This window comes from Esox lucius, chromosome 14 (genome assembly GCF_011004845.1).
Source record: "Esox lucius isolate fEsoLuc1 chromosome 14, fEsoLuc1.pri, whole genome shotgun sequence".
NCBI classification, from domain to species: domain Eukaryota; kingdom Metazoa; phylum Chordata; class Actinopteri; order Esociformes; family Esocidae; genus Esox; species Esox lucius.
Window position 1 is genome coordinate 17,529,296 of NC_047582.1, and position 19,222 is coordinate 17,548,517.

Genomic DNA, 19,222 nt, shown 5'->3' on the forward strand with positions numbered 1-19,222 from the left:
TGATTAGCGTTTGTGAGCTAGGCCTTGTCATCCAGCATCAGTGCCTGACCTCACAAATGCCCTTTTAACTGAATGGGCACAAATTCCCACAGAAGAAGCTGAAAGTAAACATGAAAAATAAAACAAATGCCAAAAGGAAAAGCAAATGTATTGAAATCCCTGACCAATTCTCTCATATTACTGAATTAAAAATGGTAAAATATCATTTGATTATTTATCTGTTTATTTAAAAATGTTTTTAAACACTAAAACTCATTATTGTAAGGTTAACAGGTTCACAGGTGAAGGCCAGAGGTAATTGTGTCCTTGTTAGGGTAATTCCTTTTTGAGTGAACTGTAAGCAACACATAAGTATTTCCCACTATTAAAACAATGTCACCTCACAATAAAAAAAATCAAACAGAACAGAATGGTTAAATACTTTTATAGCCTTCAAAAGAAAACATTCCTCTTTGTGAACTGCTGGGACAAGTCAATCAATCAGTCAAATGTATTCTATAAAGCCCTTTTTACATGAGCAGTTGTGAGAAAGTGCATTTTCAAACACCCAGCCTGAAACCCCAAAGAGCAAGCATCAACAGGGTTGTGTGCTTAAGTGTGCTTAAGCAATCTATTGCATATGCCTCTCTTTGGAGAAGTAATTTATTGCTATTTCCTCCCCTACGTGGCAGAAGTGTTTTATGTTTGGGCCATAAATATTAATGTGAGTGATCGGCGTAGAGTGGATCTCTGCTATTACAATCAGATAGTGACAATCCCTAACAACAAATAATGGTTTCCTCTCGAAGGGCATTACATTCTGTATCAGAATGGCCACAACTCTCAATCTTGCAAGAACAGTAGCCCTTAAACAGCTATGCCTGTTATGGGAGTCATTCTACATACAGGACAATTATAGCAAAATGTAGGCTATTAGTATCTTTACAACACATCTGTTAATGGGGCACTGTAACTTTTTTCTGAATTTAGGATAAAGCACTAGACTTAAATACAAGCTCAAAATCAAGGAAGTGAGCATTCTCTGACCAATACCCAGAGAGCAATAGTGGTAATTGGATCCTTGCTGGAGTATACTCAATCCAATGATGGAATGACGTATCCATAAGTAAGAACCCTCTTAAGGTGAGGTGACTGACAAAATGTTTCCTGGCTGTAACTGGGTAAAAGCAGTACCTGTCTCTGGCTATTACCTGGTGATGTTGTGTTCTCTAGCTAGTTCTGGGTATTAGTCTTCAAAGAGATGGATTGGATGGGCAAAAAAAAATCTGTATTTAGAGGCTCGGCCCTCTTGTATATAAACAGCTTCTTTGGTGATCATGGAACCTCAAAACGAAAGAATGGGATCTGTGGTCTGGGGATGAATTCCTAACAGTCAAGATTCTGTGTACACTAGCCAAACGTGGGGACGTGATCACTCCACTTCCTAAACAATGAACAAAGAAATAGGAAAGGAACATTCTTGGATGACAGTTTTTCTTCATTGATTCATGTACTGTATGCCAAGCAATCTTAAATTATTGGATTTGGTAAGGCCTGCCAAGTGCACAGTTTTAGCTATTAACCTCTGGTTATTTCTTTCCAGCTTGGACCAACTTTTTATCAACTGAATAATTTTCAGTCATACTTTGAATGTTGGCAGTTCCCTCGCCATTCAATGCAGTTGTAATGATAGCCAATCGATAGCTGTCTTGAATTCCATAGCTTTCTAAGGGCAGCAGTTAGTAGAGACGTTGTAGTTCCACTTTGTGGCACTTACTGACAGGAAAATATTTTTCCATTGATGACTCTAATATTAGGCTTATCACTAGGTATTTTCACTCAATAGTTACACTATGGGCCACTTTCATGGGCATAGATTAAGGCTAGTCCTGGACTAATATCAAGCAAATTTTTTTGTCCAGGACTAGGCTTAATCTGTGTCTTTGAAACTATATTAGTTCAAAACAAACATCCCAAGAGGACTGAACAAAAATAGTTATGTATTTCTGGAAAATAACTAGAACGCAATGCTCTTTTTCAGCCATCCAGCATGTTAACTTTTCATTTTGACCACATTGTGGCGGTGAGGTGACGGACAGCTCCGTCATCTCTCGCTTTCCCATGGTTCATGAACTCACCCCAGACTACTTCATTTGTTTTGTCTCCAATTGTCACTCACACCAGGTCCCAATTAAGTCATCAGTATGTGTTTAAATGTTGCTCCTCTGCTCCCCTCATTTGTTGGTCATTGTTCCCTGTCTCCACATGTTTCATGTTAGTGGTTAGTGATTTTCCGGTTTGTGTAAACATTTGCTTTCACTCAGTTTGTTTGTGCTCGGCGTTTAGTTTCTATTAAAACCAACATTGACTGCCACTCTGCCTGCGCCTGGTTCCTCTTCTCCACCACTACGCCATTGTGACACATATTTTGTAATAATAGCATTTTGAAATGTCTAATGATGGTGACTGAATATGTTTGAGAGGCACTGACTTTTTAATTGGAATTTTCTTGTGCTTTAATGATACATTTTAGTGGAAATTGCCTGAGACCCATGTTACAATATTATCCAGATACTAGAGTCACAATATGAAAATATTGCGTTTCATAGATTTTTGCAATATGATTAGTATTGTGATTCATTATTAACTTTTCTCATTTGTAATAAAACTAGAAAAAGGAAACAGGCAAGCCTAGTTCAGCCGGCCTGCAAATAAATGGGATGTTGTTGTCCCTGGCTGGTTTTGATTGGCAGTTTTCTATGTGGTAGACTGTGTCTTTAACCATTGCACTATTTAAACAGCGGATAGTGCTGGACATGATAAGTATCTACTGCCTTGCAAAGGCAAAAGGTTGTAACTTGGATTTTGTTTGGAAATGGGATATTGTCATTTTTGGAATAAGAAAGATCTGCTTTGTGGACACCTTTTTAGTAAGTTTTTTTTTGTTGAGAAAAGTGTCATCTTTGCCGTACATTCCAAAAGCTCTAGAGAAGCTAAGGCAGAATCCCGTGACATCAGTTAAAGTTCTTTGTCTTGTTTTCACTGCCCTTCGTAATGCTCAGATTGCTGTGCATCAATGTGAAGTTACTGTTTATCGTGCTACAGTTACGATGTTAGGCCTATGCATTAATATCTGTAAATGAAGCATTTCTGACACACAGTAGTTTGAATAATGTGTAAAGCAATTTTGCTGACCCCATCTAGAGGGGTCAGCTGAGGTGGCTTGGGCATCTGTTCCGGATGCCTCCGGAACGCCTTCCTGGGAAGGTGTTCCGGTCCCGTCCCACCGGGAGGAGACCCCGGGGAAGACCTAGGACACGCTGGAGGGACTATGTCTCCCGGCTGGCCTGGGAACGCCTCGGTGTCCCCCCGGAAGAGCTAGAGGAAGTGTCTGGGGAGAGGGAAGTCTGGGCATCCCTGCTTAGACTTCTGCCCCCGCGACCCGTCCCCGGATAAGCGGAAGATGATGGATGGATGGATGGCAATTGGTGTTGCAGTGGTGTTTTTTTTTTTTTTACAAACGTTATAATGTAAACAATGATCACTCCATGGCTGGTTTGTTTCTTTAGAAAATAAAAACAGCATAAAAGGGTCATGTAATAGAAATATACTTCAAAATATATGAGATTCACGGTATAACAAAGTGGATATTTTTGTGCAATGCCTGAAAAGTACTGAGTGGTTAAATATTTCTGAGAGACAAAAATTGTGATGTCTGAGAGGAGAATTGAACTGGTGTCAAAATGTTAATAATGTGCATCAACACATGTTCCCACAAGACCACAGGCTTGCTGGTACTCAGTTCAGCTCCATATACAGTGGGGAGAACAAGTATTTGATAGACTGCCGATTTTGCAGGTTTTCCTACTTACAAAGGATGTAGAGATCTGTAATTTTTATCATAGGTACACTTCAACTGTGAGAGACAAAATATAAGACAAAAATCCAGAAAATCACATTGTATGCTTTTTAAATAATTAATTAGCATTTTATTGTATGACATAAGTATTTGATCACCTACCAAGCAGTAAGAATTCCGGCTCTCACAGACCTGTTAGTTTTTCTTTAAGAAGCCCTCCTGTTCTCCACTCATTACCTATATTAACTGCACCTGTTTGAACTCGTTACCTGCATAAAAAACACATGTCCACACACTCAGTCAAACAGACTCCAATCTCTCCACAATGGCTAAGACCAGAGAGCTGTGTAAGGACATCAGGGATAAAATTGGACAATAGGCAAGCAGCTTGGTGAGAAGGCAACAACTGTTGGCGCAATTATTAGAAAATGGAAGAAGTTCAAGATGACGGTCAATCTCCCTTGATCTGGGGCTCCATGCAAGATCACACCTCGTGGTGCATCAGTGATCTGGAGGAAGGTGAGGGATCAGCCCAGAACTACACGGCAGGACCTGGTCAATGACCTGAATAGAGCTGGGACCACAGTCTCAAAGAAAACCATTAGTAACACACTACGCCGTCATGGATTACAATCCTGCAGCACATGCAAGGTCCCCCTGCTCAAGCCAGCGCATGTCCAGGCCCGTCTGAAGTTTGCCAATGACCATCTTTATGATCCAGAGGAGGAATGGGAGAAGGTCATGTGGTCTGATGAGACAAAAATAGAGCTTTTTGGTCTAAACTCCACTCACCATGTTTGGAGGAAGAAGAAGGATGACTACAACCCCAAGGACACCATCCCAACCGTAAAGCATGAAAGTGGAAACATCATTCTTTGGGGATGTTTTTTTGCAAAGGGGACAGGATGACTGCACTGTATTGAGGGGAGGATGGATGGGGCCATGTATCGTGAGATCTTGGCCAACAACCTCCTTCCCTCAGTAAGAGCATTGAAGATGGGTCATGGCTGGGTCTTCCAGCATGACAACGATCCGAAACACACAGCCAGGGCAACTAAGGAGTGGCTCCGTAAGAAGCATCTCAAGGTCCTGGAGTGGCCTAGCCAGTCTCCAGACCGGAACCCAATAGAAAATGCAATAAAATGCTAATTAATTAATGCTAATTAATTACTTAAAAATCATACAATGTGATCTTCTGGATTTTTGTTTTAGATTCCGTCACTCACAGTTGACGAGTACCTATGATACAAATTACAGACTTCTATATGCTTTATAAGTTGGAAAACCTGCAAAATCAGCAGTGTATCAAATACTTGTTCTCCCCACTGTAGTTTCCAAATGGAACTTTTACCCCGGTCAGGATATCTTTGCTGAAATAACATGCGTAACACTGTTCATTAATCACTGTAAAGTGTACTCTTTCAAAAGATTAATGTAGATGGTTGTTAAATTTAAGAGGTTATAAGACTTTCTTTAATACCCCTACACATTCAATTTAAGACCAATTTCACATCAGCACCACATGTAAAAAATACATGAGGACAGCAATTCGACTGAAGTACCTAGTACTGATTGCGAAATTTTGTCTAGATGACAACAGCCCGTCCGGGTACTTTGTCTTCGCGTCATGCTCCCGCCCCTTTTTGGGGGTAAGCAGCCCATTTAATTTGACTGGTGGTGAATACAAAGTCCAATGTCTTTGCCAATTCATTCATACAAAATGAGAACCATATTGCTTTTTAGCTGTTAGGAGCACAAACACTATCGCCAGTCAGGCAAACTGTTATTTTATGTTAGTGGTTATTTTATGTTATATAGAGAGCTAAAGAAATAGGGGTTGAGTGTCCAGTCTCCCTCCATTAAAGTGGGCGAACGACCCAACCCAGTGGCCAGAGTTGTCGTCCTGATAGACTATATACAACTACTTATTGAATCTCCAGATAATGTATTTATGAGATCTGTCACTTTATTTTGCTGTTTTGGTATTCTATCCAATGTGACGTTACTGTAAACAAATTAAATCACTAACATGTTTAGCAAGCTAACTAGCTAGCACTCGGCCACTATAAAGTAGGATACAAATGAATGATGTGTATTACTACAATAGTTTGCAATAAACAGTTACATCTGTTGCTTAATACATTTTTTGAAGATTCAATTCCCTATTATTTCTTATGGCATTAATGCACACTTTTAATTGGGATTATTATGATGATAATCATGACATAAAATGACTTCAGGGAAATGTATTTTAAGAAAGTTCTGTCCTGCCTTTTCAGTGCAGCATCAACATACACTTCTTTGACTTTTAACATTATTACTGTTGACTTTAGCATGATTAACTAACATGTGGTGAAGTGTTTGCAACAGACAGACAGTTGACCATTTTCACCCTCTCTGCAGATGGCCTGAAGCCACAGATCTATTATTTTGCTGTCCTTCGCTTTTTTGAGGAAGTAAAGAAAAGAGTAAAAGGCGAAGGCATCCCCTAAGACGCGGTCCGCACCGCAGCCTTGTGCTGCACATACTGTGCAAAAGTGCACATGGGGAGGGGGAGAAAACGCCCACAACACCATCTTCATGGAATGAAACGACGACTTGAACATCTTAGGCAGAAAGGCTGGGTTAGGGAGCAACAAAGCCCTGCTGCCATTGCTGTTGATGGCGAGACAGCCAGGCTGCGTCGACAGCGCACAAAGGTCACTGACCCTCTTAGCAGAGGTCAGAGCCAACAAGAGTGCTGTCTTAAGGGACAGCATCCTCAACAGTGTCTGATCAATAGGTTCAAAAGGCGCGTCGCCCAGCGCCTCCAGAACCAAAGCCTCCAGAACCAAAGCCAAAGGGATGACTAAACACAGACACTCCATTGAACCCTTCATGACATGCTGAGATCGCACACGCGTACACCTTGAGCGTGCCAGGGGATCTTTGCTGATCAAACAGACACTGCAGGAACGACAGGATACTGCCCACATCACAACAAAGGGGGTCAACCCCTATGTCCTTGCACCAGCAGGCAAAGAACCTCCAACGTCCAGCATAGCTAGTCGACGTGGAGGCCTCGCACCCTCGCACCCTGAATGGTCGTGATGACCTCCTCGGTCATCGAGCGAAGCTCCCTCCCCTCCCGCTGCACTGGTCGTACCGCATTTGGTTCCGATGCGCCCGTAGACCTGGCACGGCGATGCTTAGGATGGCGACGCAGCCGACCCACAGGTCTCCGTGAACCTGAAGCCTCAGGGGGTCGGGGGGGGGGCCGAAGAAGAAGCAGGAACCGGCAGAAGGGGACCCAGCTGGAGCACCAGGGCCTCAGTGTCCGTAGCACCAAAGAGTGCGTCCTCCTGCAACGGAGCGTTGAGGAAGGGCATCTTCTCAGGCTCTTTCAGGGAGATGAGCGCCAGCCACAGGTGCCTGACCTGCACCAATGACGTGGCCATCACCCGGCCAGCCGAGATGGAGTTAGCCTGGGTGAGCTTGAGAATGGCCGCCAAAGCCCTTGCCACCTCACTCACCTCCACTGGAGACAACAAAGTGTGTCCCTCGGTCATCCTGGCCATGGCCACCGCCAGGAGGCCCACGTTGTTGCAGGCTGCCAGGGATTGCACCAACAGGGCATACTGCTTTTCCGCCAGGCTGGCGAAGATGCGGTCCTTCACAGACCGCATGGCCGGGCGCTTGTCGCTCCAGGTGTTTAGGCCCGGGACCAGGGAAGTAGCCAGGTCGGACTCCAGGCGTCTCCAGCCTTCCCTTCACCTTGGTGAATGCGAGGCGAGACTTAACCGTGTCTCGGGTCATGAAGGGGGCCCCTCACGCTTCCTCTGCGTACTTGTGCAGAGAAGGGACCTCTGGCACCGCAGTCGGAGTCTGGCGGCGCACCCGCGTCCAGCAGGCAGCCTCAAAGAGATCATCCCACTCCTCCGACACAGGCACCGGCATCTGAATGCGCAGGCGCCAGGCAGCAGCGGAAATAGCAGCGAAGAAGTCCTCCTTCACCAGCAGGGGGTTGAAGAGGAAGATTCCCGAACAACTCCACACCGGCTCAGCCAAGCGGGGGAGAACACCTCATTGGGCTGGTCACCTCATTCTCTGACCCGACTCCTGAAAGGAGTCCTCTTTGGAGAGGAGAGAAAGGACGTCAGCAAGAGGGACCTCCTCAGCAAAGTACACCAGCCTGTCCATCCTCACCTGTAAAGGGAGGATGGCGCAGGCGGTCCACACAGGCTCCTCTTTGGGGTCGTCACGAGCATGCAGTGCTCCCAAATACGCACAGGGACCGCTCCAGCGGTCGAAGATGGGGAAGCCATCCTTGACTTAGTAGAAATCACTGTAGACTGCATTCTTAAACCTTTCTCTTGAAGAAAAAAGGGAAACTGAGCAGAGTCTGAGAACCTATTTTATAGCCATGGGGCAGATGGCCATGAGAGGTGTGATTTGCATATTGACATTTTCAGTGACTGCCTGTTGGCAGAGGGGTAAACCAATAGGACCGAAGCGCCTATGGGCAAAGCTTCACGAAGTAGAACAGCAGGTTGCCTAAGCTGTTTATTAAGGTTTGAGCATAGCAAATGTGTATGAAGGAACATCAGATTATTACAATGGTTAAAATTGGAATAGAAACACATTTTAATAAATGTTTTACTCAAATCATATGCCGCATTGATGAAATTATTACAACGTGCAATGCTAGCTAGCTAAGCCAGCTGTCAGCTAACGTATCTAATATTGACACCAGAAGAACCAACCATCTCAGCCACCTGTCTCCACGCTGCATTTGTTTGAGTGTCTCTGCTGGAAAAGAGTGTGCAATCGTACTGCTCAGGGAATCCCATCACTGCTACTAAGTAAAAAAAAACAAAAAACATCCATCTTTTTAAAAAGGACCGCAAAATAAGTTCTGTTGAAGTTATTTTAATTGCATGAAGAGCATTTCACAACCACCTACAAAAAATCCTGTGATTGGTCATTTCCCAGCGATAGTTGCGGGTGATTGGCTTAAAGTTGGAAAATCTGAACATTTTCTTTGCCTATCATGGATCCCACGCATCGGCCCACAAGACACTCGCTCGCCACGCTTCCTTTCATTTAAATGAATTGAGCCATCGCCACCATCGCGAATAGTGTGAATGTACCGTTATTTGCCTCTTACTCGCCACACTTCCCTTCATTGAAATGAATTGTGCCATTGCTCCCATCGCGAATAATGTTTATTATTATTATTATTATATGAATTGAGCCCCGAATATATTGTGATCCTAGCAACGCCTCTGAATAGTAGCATAATATCTTTCATGTCAAATAAGTCAACAATATTCATAACAACTAAATATATATTCAGCCAAGCTTTTCCAAACATCTGCCACCAAATCACATTTAACAAACAAATGTATAAGACCCCCCCCCCCCCCCCGCTGTCGGGTACTCGAGTGGAAACACTTGTAGCATGATGATGTCTTTCATACCCCCCCTGACCAAACCCCTAATTTATATTTTGAAGTCCTACTGACAATACATTAAGACTTCGTACCGCATTTAACAAAATTATTTATGTCTTTTGAAGTCAGTTTAATTAAAAAGGTTTAAATCTAATTGATCAACATTTCTCAAATTTGACTATCCATCTTTGGAAAACCCAATGGAAAGGGTGAAAACGATAAAATATTTGGCTAATTGAGTTTTTATAAAGACAGAAAGTCATTGGATTGCTGTGGTGAAAACATTGATCAACAAAGGGGACCCTGCCTTTATGCTACATAATGGATCTTGTAGCTTCCACAAAACCTACTTTCAGCCACAACGGTATACACATGTTCTATGTGCCTCTGTGTAAAATGTTAGAAAGCCGCAGTAACAAGGATTTTTTTTTTTATTCTGTTCAGTCTACTGATGACAGTGTATTTTTCTCTGCCCATCATAGGGAGGAGGCCATCATGTCCACCTATTTTGAGACTGTAGATGATCTCCTTGCATCTTTTGGCCCTGTCCGAGACTGTTCCAAGGACAATGGAGGCTGCAGGAAGAACTTCAAGTGTGTGTCAGACCGCAGAGTTGACTCAACAGGCTGTATGGTGAGTTACTATTTGCTCTTTAAAACTTTTATTTCCACAGTCATTCTTAAAATTACATACAGTACCGTAAGAATTATATTGCTCATAATCAATTATTACACAGTATTTAAGTTTAACCTCTTGATTAGAAGATTTTACAGCTTGAAAATTCCTTGAAAAGGATGTATGTAATTCGGTAATCATGCTTTTGGTAACTGGAAATCAGCAAGTCAAGACATTTTATACAGAAGAACATGATCCCATTACTTTCTGAATAGTGCAATTCTGATGATAATGATGACATTAACAATCTTGCAAAAATGTTTTTGAATATTTGATTCTTATCTATTAATGTCACCAGCTTGCTTATGGAAAGGGTGATAAAGTGATGTAAAACAAAAGTCTTTATATTTTGTTAAAAGTTTGCTTGGATATGCAATGCAGTATGTCTCTCTACAGAAAGCTGGTTGTTGGCATATTTTCAACGGGAGGAGGGATTGAGTAGAAGGTTAATGTCCAATACAGTATTGATTTAGCCAGAGTTAAATGGGCTCAAGTCATTAAGCAATTAAATTGAAACTTGAGACTGGTACACCACCCACGTGCTGATTATTTTGTGGTTTTCCTGGAGTGTGGGCCCTCACATCTCCCGGATATAAAAGCAAGGGATGATGCACTGCTTACATAGTATTGTGTTTGTGTGTCTGTGTTGTGTTTTTCTGTGATATTGTGGGATTGAGTGTGAAATTATGCATTAGAAGATGGAAAAAAAGGGGGGAAAAATGAAGGGGTGAACAATTAATCGAAATATAATAAAAATTACAATATTGACATGTGCAATATCAAAACCACCAAGATGCACGATATTTCTGCTCCAAAATAGGTGAATGATCCTAATTTCACGCGACCATACGCCCGTAATTGTTTTTCATGCGGGTGCTGTAGGTATTTTTGTAGATTACTTAAATACCTGGACTAATTTTGATTCAATACTTTTATTGTTTTTCAATGTTAGTTTGAGTTAACACTGTAGCTCCTAGCGAAGACGTCTGCTTCAAGTTAGCGGAGTGGCACCAAGATATTTTGTTCCACATACACAACACCATGGTTATTAAAGGTTTCGACTTCAATGTCGGTGCATAAATACAAACTTAATGTGAGAGAAAATACACCTCAATTCAAATGTTGCCTAACCAGCTATGGCAACAGCACAAACAAAGGAAACGCTGCAAATGCCACTGCATTAACACTAGGACCACCAAGGCTTTCAGACGAACATTATCAGCCAGAGCCGAACGCCGTTTGTGGTCATTAGCATACAAATCATCCCTATTGGCATAGGCATTCTCCTCCACAGCATCACCATTCAGCCAGAGCATCAGTTCATCTACTGGGTTTTCATCAAACTATGTAGAATAGTCTATTTAATAATGAATTACAGAATTGGTTTGTTGTAAATGGTTAATGAATTTGAAAAAATACAATAATTTGTTTTGTATTGTACGTCTGATCATACGATAAAACAACAACTAAGAACAATTATTTCTATAGTATATTCATCTGTTTATTAAACCCCACAAATGTACAAATTGAAAATTACACAACACTTCAATTATTCAAAAATAAATCCATTCGAGTTTTATATTGATTTTGATCTCATTTTAATGATGTACAAGGTAAAATAACAGACATTATCGACGAGTTTATGACAATTAAAGGATATCTGCATGAATAGCTGCACATAGTTCTAAAGCACGGTTGCTTGATAAACACGATACATTTGATAAATAAAGGAAAGAATGATTTACAGTAGCCTTCACTGTCACGGTGCTTCCCGTGATCACGCCAGGCACCGACTGCTAGCTCCGCATTCACGGAACACCTGGACCTAGCAATATCATTTGTCATTGCTGGGCCACAAAAACTCCCGCATTCATACATTTTGCTCAAACTTCAAGCTTCTACCCCATTGTTTGATGTGTATGTGTAGTGAGGTGTAAATGGGAGAGTGGTTGGGAAGGTTACCGGGGGACAGCTAGGGAAATGAGTGCAAGGAAACATAACCTTGATAAATCAACATAAATATATAATCTGACTCCCTATTGTTAATAAATAAATGTTATCATAAATTACCATATTTTGGAAGTCCTTAGTAAAGTTATTTACTCCTTTTTTCACAAGCATAACATTAATATCACATGCGTTCTGGATCCATCCAGATGGGTCAGAAACCCTGAACTCAGGGATGCTCACAATGGCATGTGTCCCTGGGACCAACCTAAACCCAGAACTCAGGGATGCCCACAATGGCATGTGTCCCTGGGACCAACCTAAACCCAGAACTCAGGGATGCCCACAATGGCATGTGACCCTGGGACCAACCTAGACCAAGAACTCAGGGATGACCAAAATGAAGTATTGCCATGAAAGGAGGAAGGAAAATACCAAATAGTATGTGCTCAATCATGTAACTTCATCCAGACAAAAAATACTGTATGGATACTGTTTTCCCTGTAGGCTTTTTTTCTAAATATGTCCAATAGAAAATCTATATAAGCAAGAAGTCCCTCCGACTTTCAGTCGGGGTTCTTCCGTTTGAAGCATTATTAACACAACACAGGGTTCCTAAATGTCCTTGGGGTTCACTGCCCGTTCTCCAATGCACCAATCTATCACTGTGACTATATGGAAAGGGTTAATGACTGACCACCCTGGCAATGAATATCTAATAAAAAAAAATAAAAAAAGATTAAATTGATGACCAATGGCTTAATTTAGATTGTGCTACATTTTCCGAGACGTTTTGAAGAAGAGTCCGGAGTTGAACTTGCAAATATTGATAGCTTGAGACGCCATCTGTGCGCATCATTTTCAAACGAGGCCCCCTGGAGGTTTGCAAGTGTGAAGACAATTGTGTGGGATCTATATCAAGTTTCTGTGCAGCGCAAGCATATCGTTTGATTGTCCCGCGATTGACAGCCACAATTCAACGTGGTACATCTCGAACATGCCGGTGTAAATTAGGGGATAGGGCAATACTTTAAATTTAACCGGTCTCTACTGTATTTAATCCTACTTTTTTTAATTATTTTTTTATTTAGTATATCTGGGTGTTTGTCCATGGATCCATTTTGATTTCCTGTTATTGTGTTTGTAATACGCTAAAATGTGGAAAGGTCCAAGGGGGTGAAGACTTTAGGGAGCCACTGTATTTCTTTCTCGGTTATAAGTTAATGTCAACATTTTTGTGAGTACACACTCCACCCTTGAAGAATTGTTATTCGCCAAAATGAAATCATGACAAACATGTTACTTAGTAAAGACCCTCCAACAAGTCCGACTATGAATAAAGTGGCCAACACTCATATCCACTGTTCATAATAACCTGGGGACGAGCAAAGTTATCAGCTTAAGTTCAATAAAAAATAAATAAAATAGAACAAATTGAAAAATACATATGGTTGCGAAAGTTTGTCCCATCTTTTGCATCTTTAGTAACACCAATTGGCCCAAGGGAGAAAGCTGTGAGGTTCCAGAACATTCCAGAGGCAGCCAGCATGGAATAGCCTTAATTTTTCCGAAGTATAAACTGACGAAATTTCAGAAGAAGGTTCTTTATTTCTGGCCATTTTGAGCCTGTAATCAAACCCACAATTGCTGATGCTCCAGGTACTAAACTAGTTGAAAGAATGACAGTTTTATAGCTTCTTTAATCAGCATAACAGTTTTCAGCTGCGATAACATGATTGCAAAAGGGTTTTCTAATGATCAGTTAGCCTTTTAAAATTATAAACTTGGAATAGCAAACACAACATGCCAATGGAACACAGCACTAATGGTTGCTGATAATGGGCCTCTGTACTATGAAGATATTACATTGAAAATTTGCTGTTTCCAGCTGCAATAGTAATTTACAAAATTAACATTGTCTACACTGTATTTCTGAAGAAATTGCTTTTCTTTCAAAATGCCATTTCTCAGTTATCCCAAACTTTTGAACAGTGGTGCATTTATATATTAAATTTTTTAGGGTCTATTGAATGTAAAATAGATGGCCCGGTTGGAAAAAGTTTTAAAACCCTTGATTCGGAACATATTCAACAAGTTGGCTACATGATCCTACTGCTTCCATTCACTTAAACAACTATTTCTTTTTTTTGAATTATCACAGTTTTTGATATGAAAAGCAACTACTAGTTAAACTTCTTTATCTTCTTTATACTCTATACTTTTCAGCACCTGTACAAAATGATGTGTTTACAAATTTAAGACAAATAAATACAGTTACTGATAAAACCATTTATTGTATATTACAAACATAATTGAAACATAATTCCCCCCCCCACACACATAGCTGAATGGCACCCTTATAAGTGAACTAACTGTTTGAACTTGAATTGTGAATCGATTTTAAGCTTGCCCTTTAAGAAGCTGAAAAGGTGACAGTCATTGATGAGAAAAAAATACCTAATTTTGTTCAAAGGTTATCCACATCATTTCATCTGCTGCTCACAGTGGAAGCTAATTATCCTTCTACTTTACAGAAAGTAGGCTGCAATTTGTTTTTTGCTCTTTGTTGGCAGTGAGACAAGGCACCATTGGTCAAATGCCATCACTATATTGAAAATAAAATATTGAATAGCTATTAAATAGAATTTTTTTAAATGTATTCTGTAACACAGGCTATCAGTGTCTCTGAAGGCTTTTCAATTTCCATGGAAGGAGAGTCAACATGAAGGGGAAGGATAATTTCGGCAGGGCCAGTGGAAAATGGTTCATCTCACACAATAATGCACACTGTCTGCTGTCTGATACAATGGGGGATCTTCTGGGTGTAGACACACTTGAGCCCCAGTTCTTATGGACCCCAAGAGGCCTTGAGTTCCAGAACTAGGCTGTCTTCTCATAAGACCACCGTTGTACTTCCATATTGCTGTCACATCAGGGCCGGCCTTTTTTTACCCAGAAAATCGACCTTTCAGTTGTTTCATCTTGCTTTGTGGTATGACTGAGCAACACCAGAGTCCTTTCATATGACATACCTGTTAAACAGAGGATGTCCTCAGAACAACAGGGGACCATAGCACTACCCCCTGAAGTTCTGGGGACATCCATACAGTTATACAGTTGTGCTCAATAGTTTGCATACCCTTGGAGAATTTATAATATATTGACCATTTGTAAAGAAAACATGAGTGAGCAGGCAAAACACATCTTTTATTTCTTATTGGATTCATATTCAACTGTAGGTAATAACAGAATGGTACAATCATAAAACAAAACATGGCAACAAAGAAAAACTGAACTGATCCCTGTCAAAAGTCAAAAAGTATGCATACCCTTAGTTCTTAATACTCTGTATTGCCCCTTTCATCAATGACAGCGTGAAGACTTTTGTAATAGTTATCTATGAGGCCCCGAATTCTTGCAGATAGTACCCATTCGACTTGGCAAAATACCTCCAGATCATGCAAAGTCTTTGGTCGTCTTGCATGAACCACAAATTTTGGGTTCTCCCCAGAGTGGCTCGATATTAAGGTCAGGAGACTGTGAGAACCTTTACCTTTTTCTGCTGTAACCACTGGAGGGTGCTTAGGGTCATTGTCGCGCTGGAAGGTCCAAGGTCCAAGAAGAATGCAAATTGTCTGCCAGTATTTTCTGATAATATTCGGCATTCATCTTTCCATACATTTTCACAAGATTCCCCGTGCCTTTAGAGCTCACACACCCCCAAAACATCAGTGAGCCACCACCATGCTTCACAGTGGGGATGGTATTCTGTTCACTATCGGCCTTGTTGACCCTTCTCCAAACATAGCGCCTATGGTTGAGACCATGAATTTCTATTTCTATCCTAATTACAGTGTCCCAGAGGCTGTGAGGCGTATCAAGGTGTTGTCAGGCATATTGTAACCAGGCTTTTTTGTGGCATTGGCACAGTAAAGGCTTCTTTCTGGCAACTTGACCACGCAGTTCATTTTGTTCAAGTATTGTCGTATTGTGCTCCTTGAAACAACCATACCGTCTTTTTCCAGAGCAGCCTGTATTTCTCCTGAGGTTACCTGTGGATATTTCTTAGTATCCCGAACAATTCTTCTGGCAGTTTTGTCTGGAATCTTTCTTGGTCTACCTGACCTTGGCTTGGTGTCAAGTGATCCCAGAATGTTCCACTTCTTAATAAGTGATCGAACAGTACTGACTGGCATTTGCAAGGCTTTGGATACCTTTTTATATCCTTTTTCATCTTTATAAAGTTCCATTAACTTGTTACGCAGGTCTTTTGACACAATTATTTTCTGCTCCCATGGCTCAGTATCTAGCCTGCTCAGTGCATCCACGTGAGAGCTAACAAACTCATTGACTATTTATACACCGCCACCAATTGCAATGTAAAAAGCCACCGATGTGGGAAATTCACCTTTAATTGATATTTTCACCTGTGTGTGTCACCTTGTGTGTCTGTAACAAGGCCAAACATTCAAGGGTATGTAAACTTTTGCTCAGGGACATTTGGGTGATTTCTGTTATCATTATGATTTAAAAAGGAGCCAAACAACTATGTGATAATAAATGGTTTCATATGATCAGTCTTTTGGCATGATCAGTCATATTTTCAATATTTCAATATGCCATAATTTCACATTTTCTGCCAGGGTATGCAAACTTTTGAGCACAACTGTATATTGTTTTGCAGGGCTTCATACTTCTGTAGGATGCAACCATGTCAGGAATGGTTTTTGGTTAACAAACGTTTATAAATTAAGATGTAGTGTTTCTTTTCCTAGTCTTTCTGAAAACAATATTGCTGTAAACTATGTACTGCTGACAACATTGTGCTGTCCCAGACTTGCTCACATGACGCCGTGAGGCATTTATGTCTGTACCACCTACTAAAATTTGATTCAGACTGTGCTGCCTATCTCAGTCTTTCCTCTTTGTCAGCATTCATACTGACTACAAATTCCCTAGCAAATTGTTCATTTGCAAAGCAATCTGATCTAGGTTGAATGTAAATTATACTGTCTTTCGGAGCTCATTGAAATGCAGACACAACTACATCAAAATTCCAAAGAGCTGTGTTTAACCTGTGAAGTAATACCTAAGGAAAAGGATGAAAGAAACACTATCACAGTCACCTTGTTTAATTTATTCCCATCCTGTGTTTGGACGTTGTGCCGTGGATCTCCAGCTAGGAAGTTGTTACCTACCCCACCAACCGTTTGTACTTCTAGGAAATTCTCTGTTAATTGGTATTCTGAACTGTTGCTGTCTAGACAACTCAGCCCCTACCGTGCCTACGTGATTAATGCACATATGTGCCACTGATGATAACATTGCCCAGCATGTCTCAGAGAATCAGAGTCATGTTGTTATTGTCTATTCAACTGTTATGTATGCATTGCAACACGCCCAGCCGTACCTCACAGGAACTACGTTCACATGGAAATGTGTAAATATGAACATAAATCGGTGCAATTATGTTTGCTATCAACATCTACAGTGCTATTGGTTGTCAATGCCTCGCTATTACATTTATTTATTATTTAACGTTTCGCTATTATGTTTGTCCTTAACATAATCGATTCAAAAGGAAAAACATTGCAAATGACATAGGTTAACGATTAAGGTTAACTTTTGGTTAATGAAAAGTATTAAGGTATTGGCGTTAGGATTAGAATATAGGTTAGGTTATGGTTAAGGTTAGGCATGGCAGTACTGAGCTTAGGGTGAGGATGAAGGTTGGAGTAAGGTTGCAATAACATTAAAATGCCTGTTCTAAAGAAAACATTTCCCTTGCAAAAAATCTCTTGTCTCTCATAGGAATTGAATGTGCAAAAATTTCAAAAGAAACCTGCCTAACAAACACAATTCCCTATCAGTAAAATAGTACAGACTGTTTAGACAGGAAACCTGAGTGGTTATTGGTCAGCAATATATCAGCTGACGCTGGGGATTGTCCCTATCACAATATCAGATTTCCTACAGACTGTAATCGTCAGGTTTCTCACTCAGTCTGATGAGTGCTGGTCTACTAGCATGCGGGTACTAACCCACCCACCACCCCTGCCTCCACCTGTTACCCAACCACCACCCCTGTCTCCACCTGTTACCCAACCACCACCCCTGCCTCCACCTGTTACCCAACCACCACCCCTGCCTCCACCTGTTACCCAACCACCACCCCTGCCTCCACCTGTTTGCTTCTGGGGTTTTTTTCATGTGGGGGATCGGTACTGCATACCATGCTCATTGCCTTTGGGGATTGCTATTAATGATATTATGGTGTTTTTATTGTTATTAGTAGTATCTTATACACAATCATTTGATGGCAGTGAATTACCCCAGAGGAGCAGAACTTAACCACAAGACCTGTAAAATTATTGCTGTGCATGTTTCCAATAAAGGGAGAAAGAAATATGTGGCATTTCCTGGCTGAAATGCCTTGCCTCTTGCTGGAATCTAACTTGCATCCTTTGGACTGTAAATTGGTTGTGGAAACACCCAGCCACCTTTCCTGCCCACAACACCCTATCAAACTGCCACACTGTTTAATATAAATATATTCTGATATATAATGTCTTTAGCAACTGGTTTCCGATAGTAGATAAAACACGCTAATGTTGACACTAAACGTAAACGGCATTCATTAAGGACCAATCACACAGGGATTTATTTATATTGAATGTTATAGCATGGCTGATATGTTCATACTGAACGTAATACAATTTTACAAAAGAGTTACATGCGCATGTAATTCCAGTGATGATTTGTTGAACACGCCACATCACAAAGGAGGTAGACTAGGCTGCCTGTCTCAGGCTTATCTAATTCATATTGGGTCATGTATTCACTGTGTAAATCAGAAGATCTAGTCAGGTTATTATGAAAATAAATCCAGGTCCATGCAATGGTTTTAAAGTCATGGCTAATGTTCACCATTTATTTTATTGTTCCCTGTAAATGAGGAAATTTTGGGTTGTAAAAGGACTCAAGTTTGTCTCTACTGTAAGCCTTTCAACAAACCACTCTGTTTTCTACTGTAAATTATCCTGCACCAGTGTGCACATATTTTAAGAAATACAAACAAAATGTAACTATTGAGCTGCTGTTCTATATCAAAATACAACAGAACTCAAACACACCATAACTATAATGCTGTACTATCAGAATTTAAGGCTGAATTTAAGTTCAAACATACTTTTCTTCTGAGAAAAGGTCAGTAGTGTCACCTTTGACACAGTCAAAGTCCAGGTTAACCTTTCAGTTGGCACATTTTGCTCTAAGGAACCACCCACTGAACACACACACCTCCACCTTCTCCCTCTTATATGATCAGTAG

The 19,222-nt window shown here is 40.9% G+C and overlaps 1 protein-coding gene across 2 annotated transcripts in view; it reads left to right on the forward strand.

Moving 5' to 3' along the window:
- The window catches only part of LOC105014997 (astrotactin-2), a 410,989-nt gene that overhangs the window by 261,125 nt on the left and 130,642 nt on the right, over positions 1-19,222 (forward strand). For both annotated transcript variants that reach the window (XM_020053557.3, XM_034296748.1), the window contains exon 11: positions 9,753-9,903. In XM_020053557.3, the coding sequence (XP_019909116.1) occupies positions 9,753-9,903 (151 nt within the window). The remainder of the gene's footprint in view (positions 1-9,752; positions 9,904-19,222) is intronic.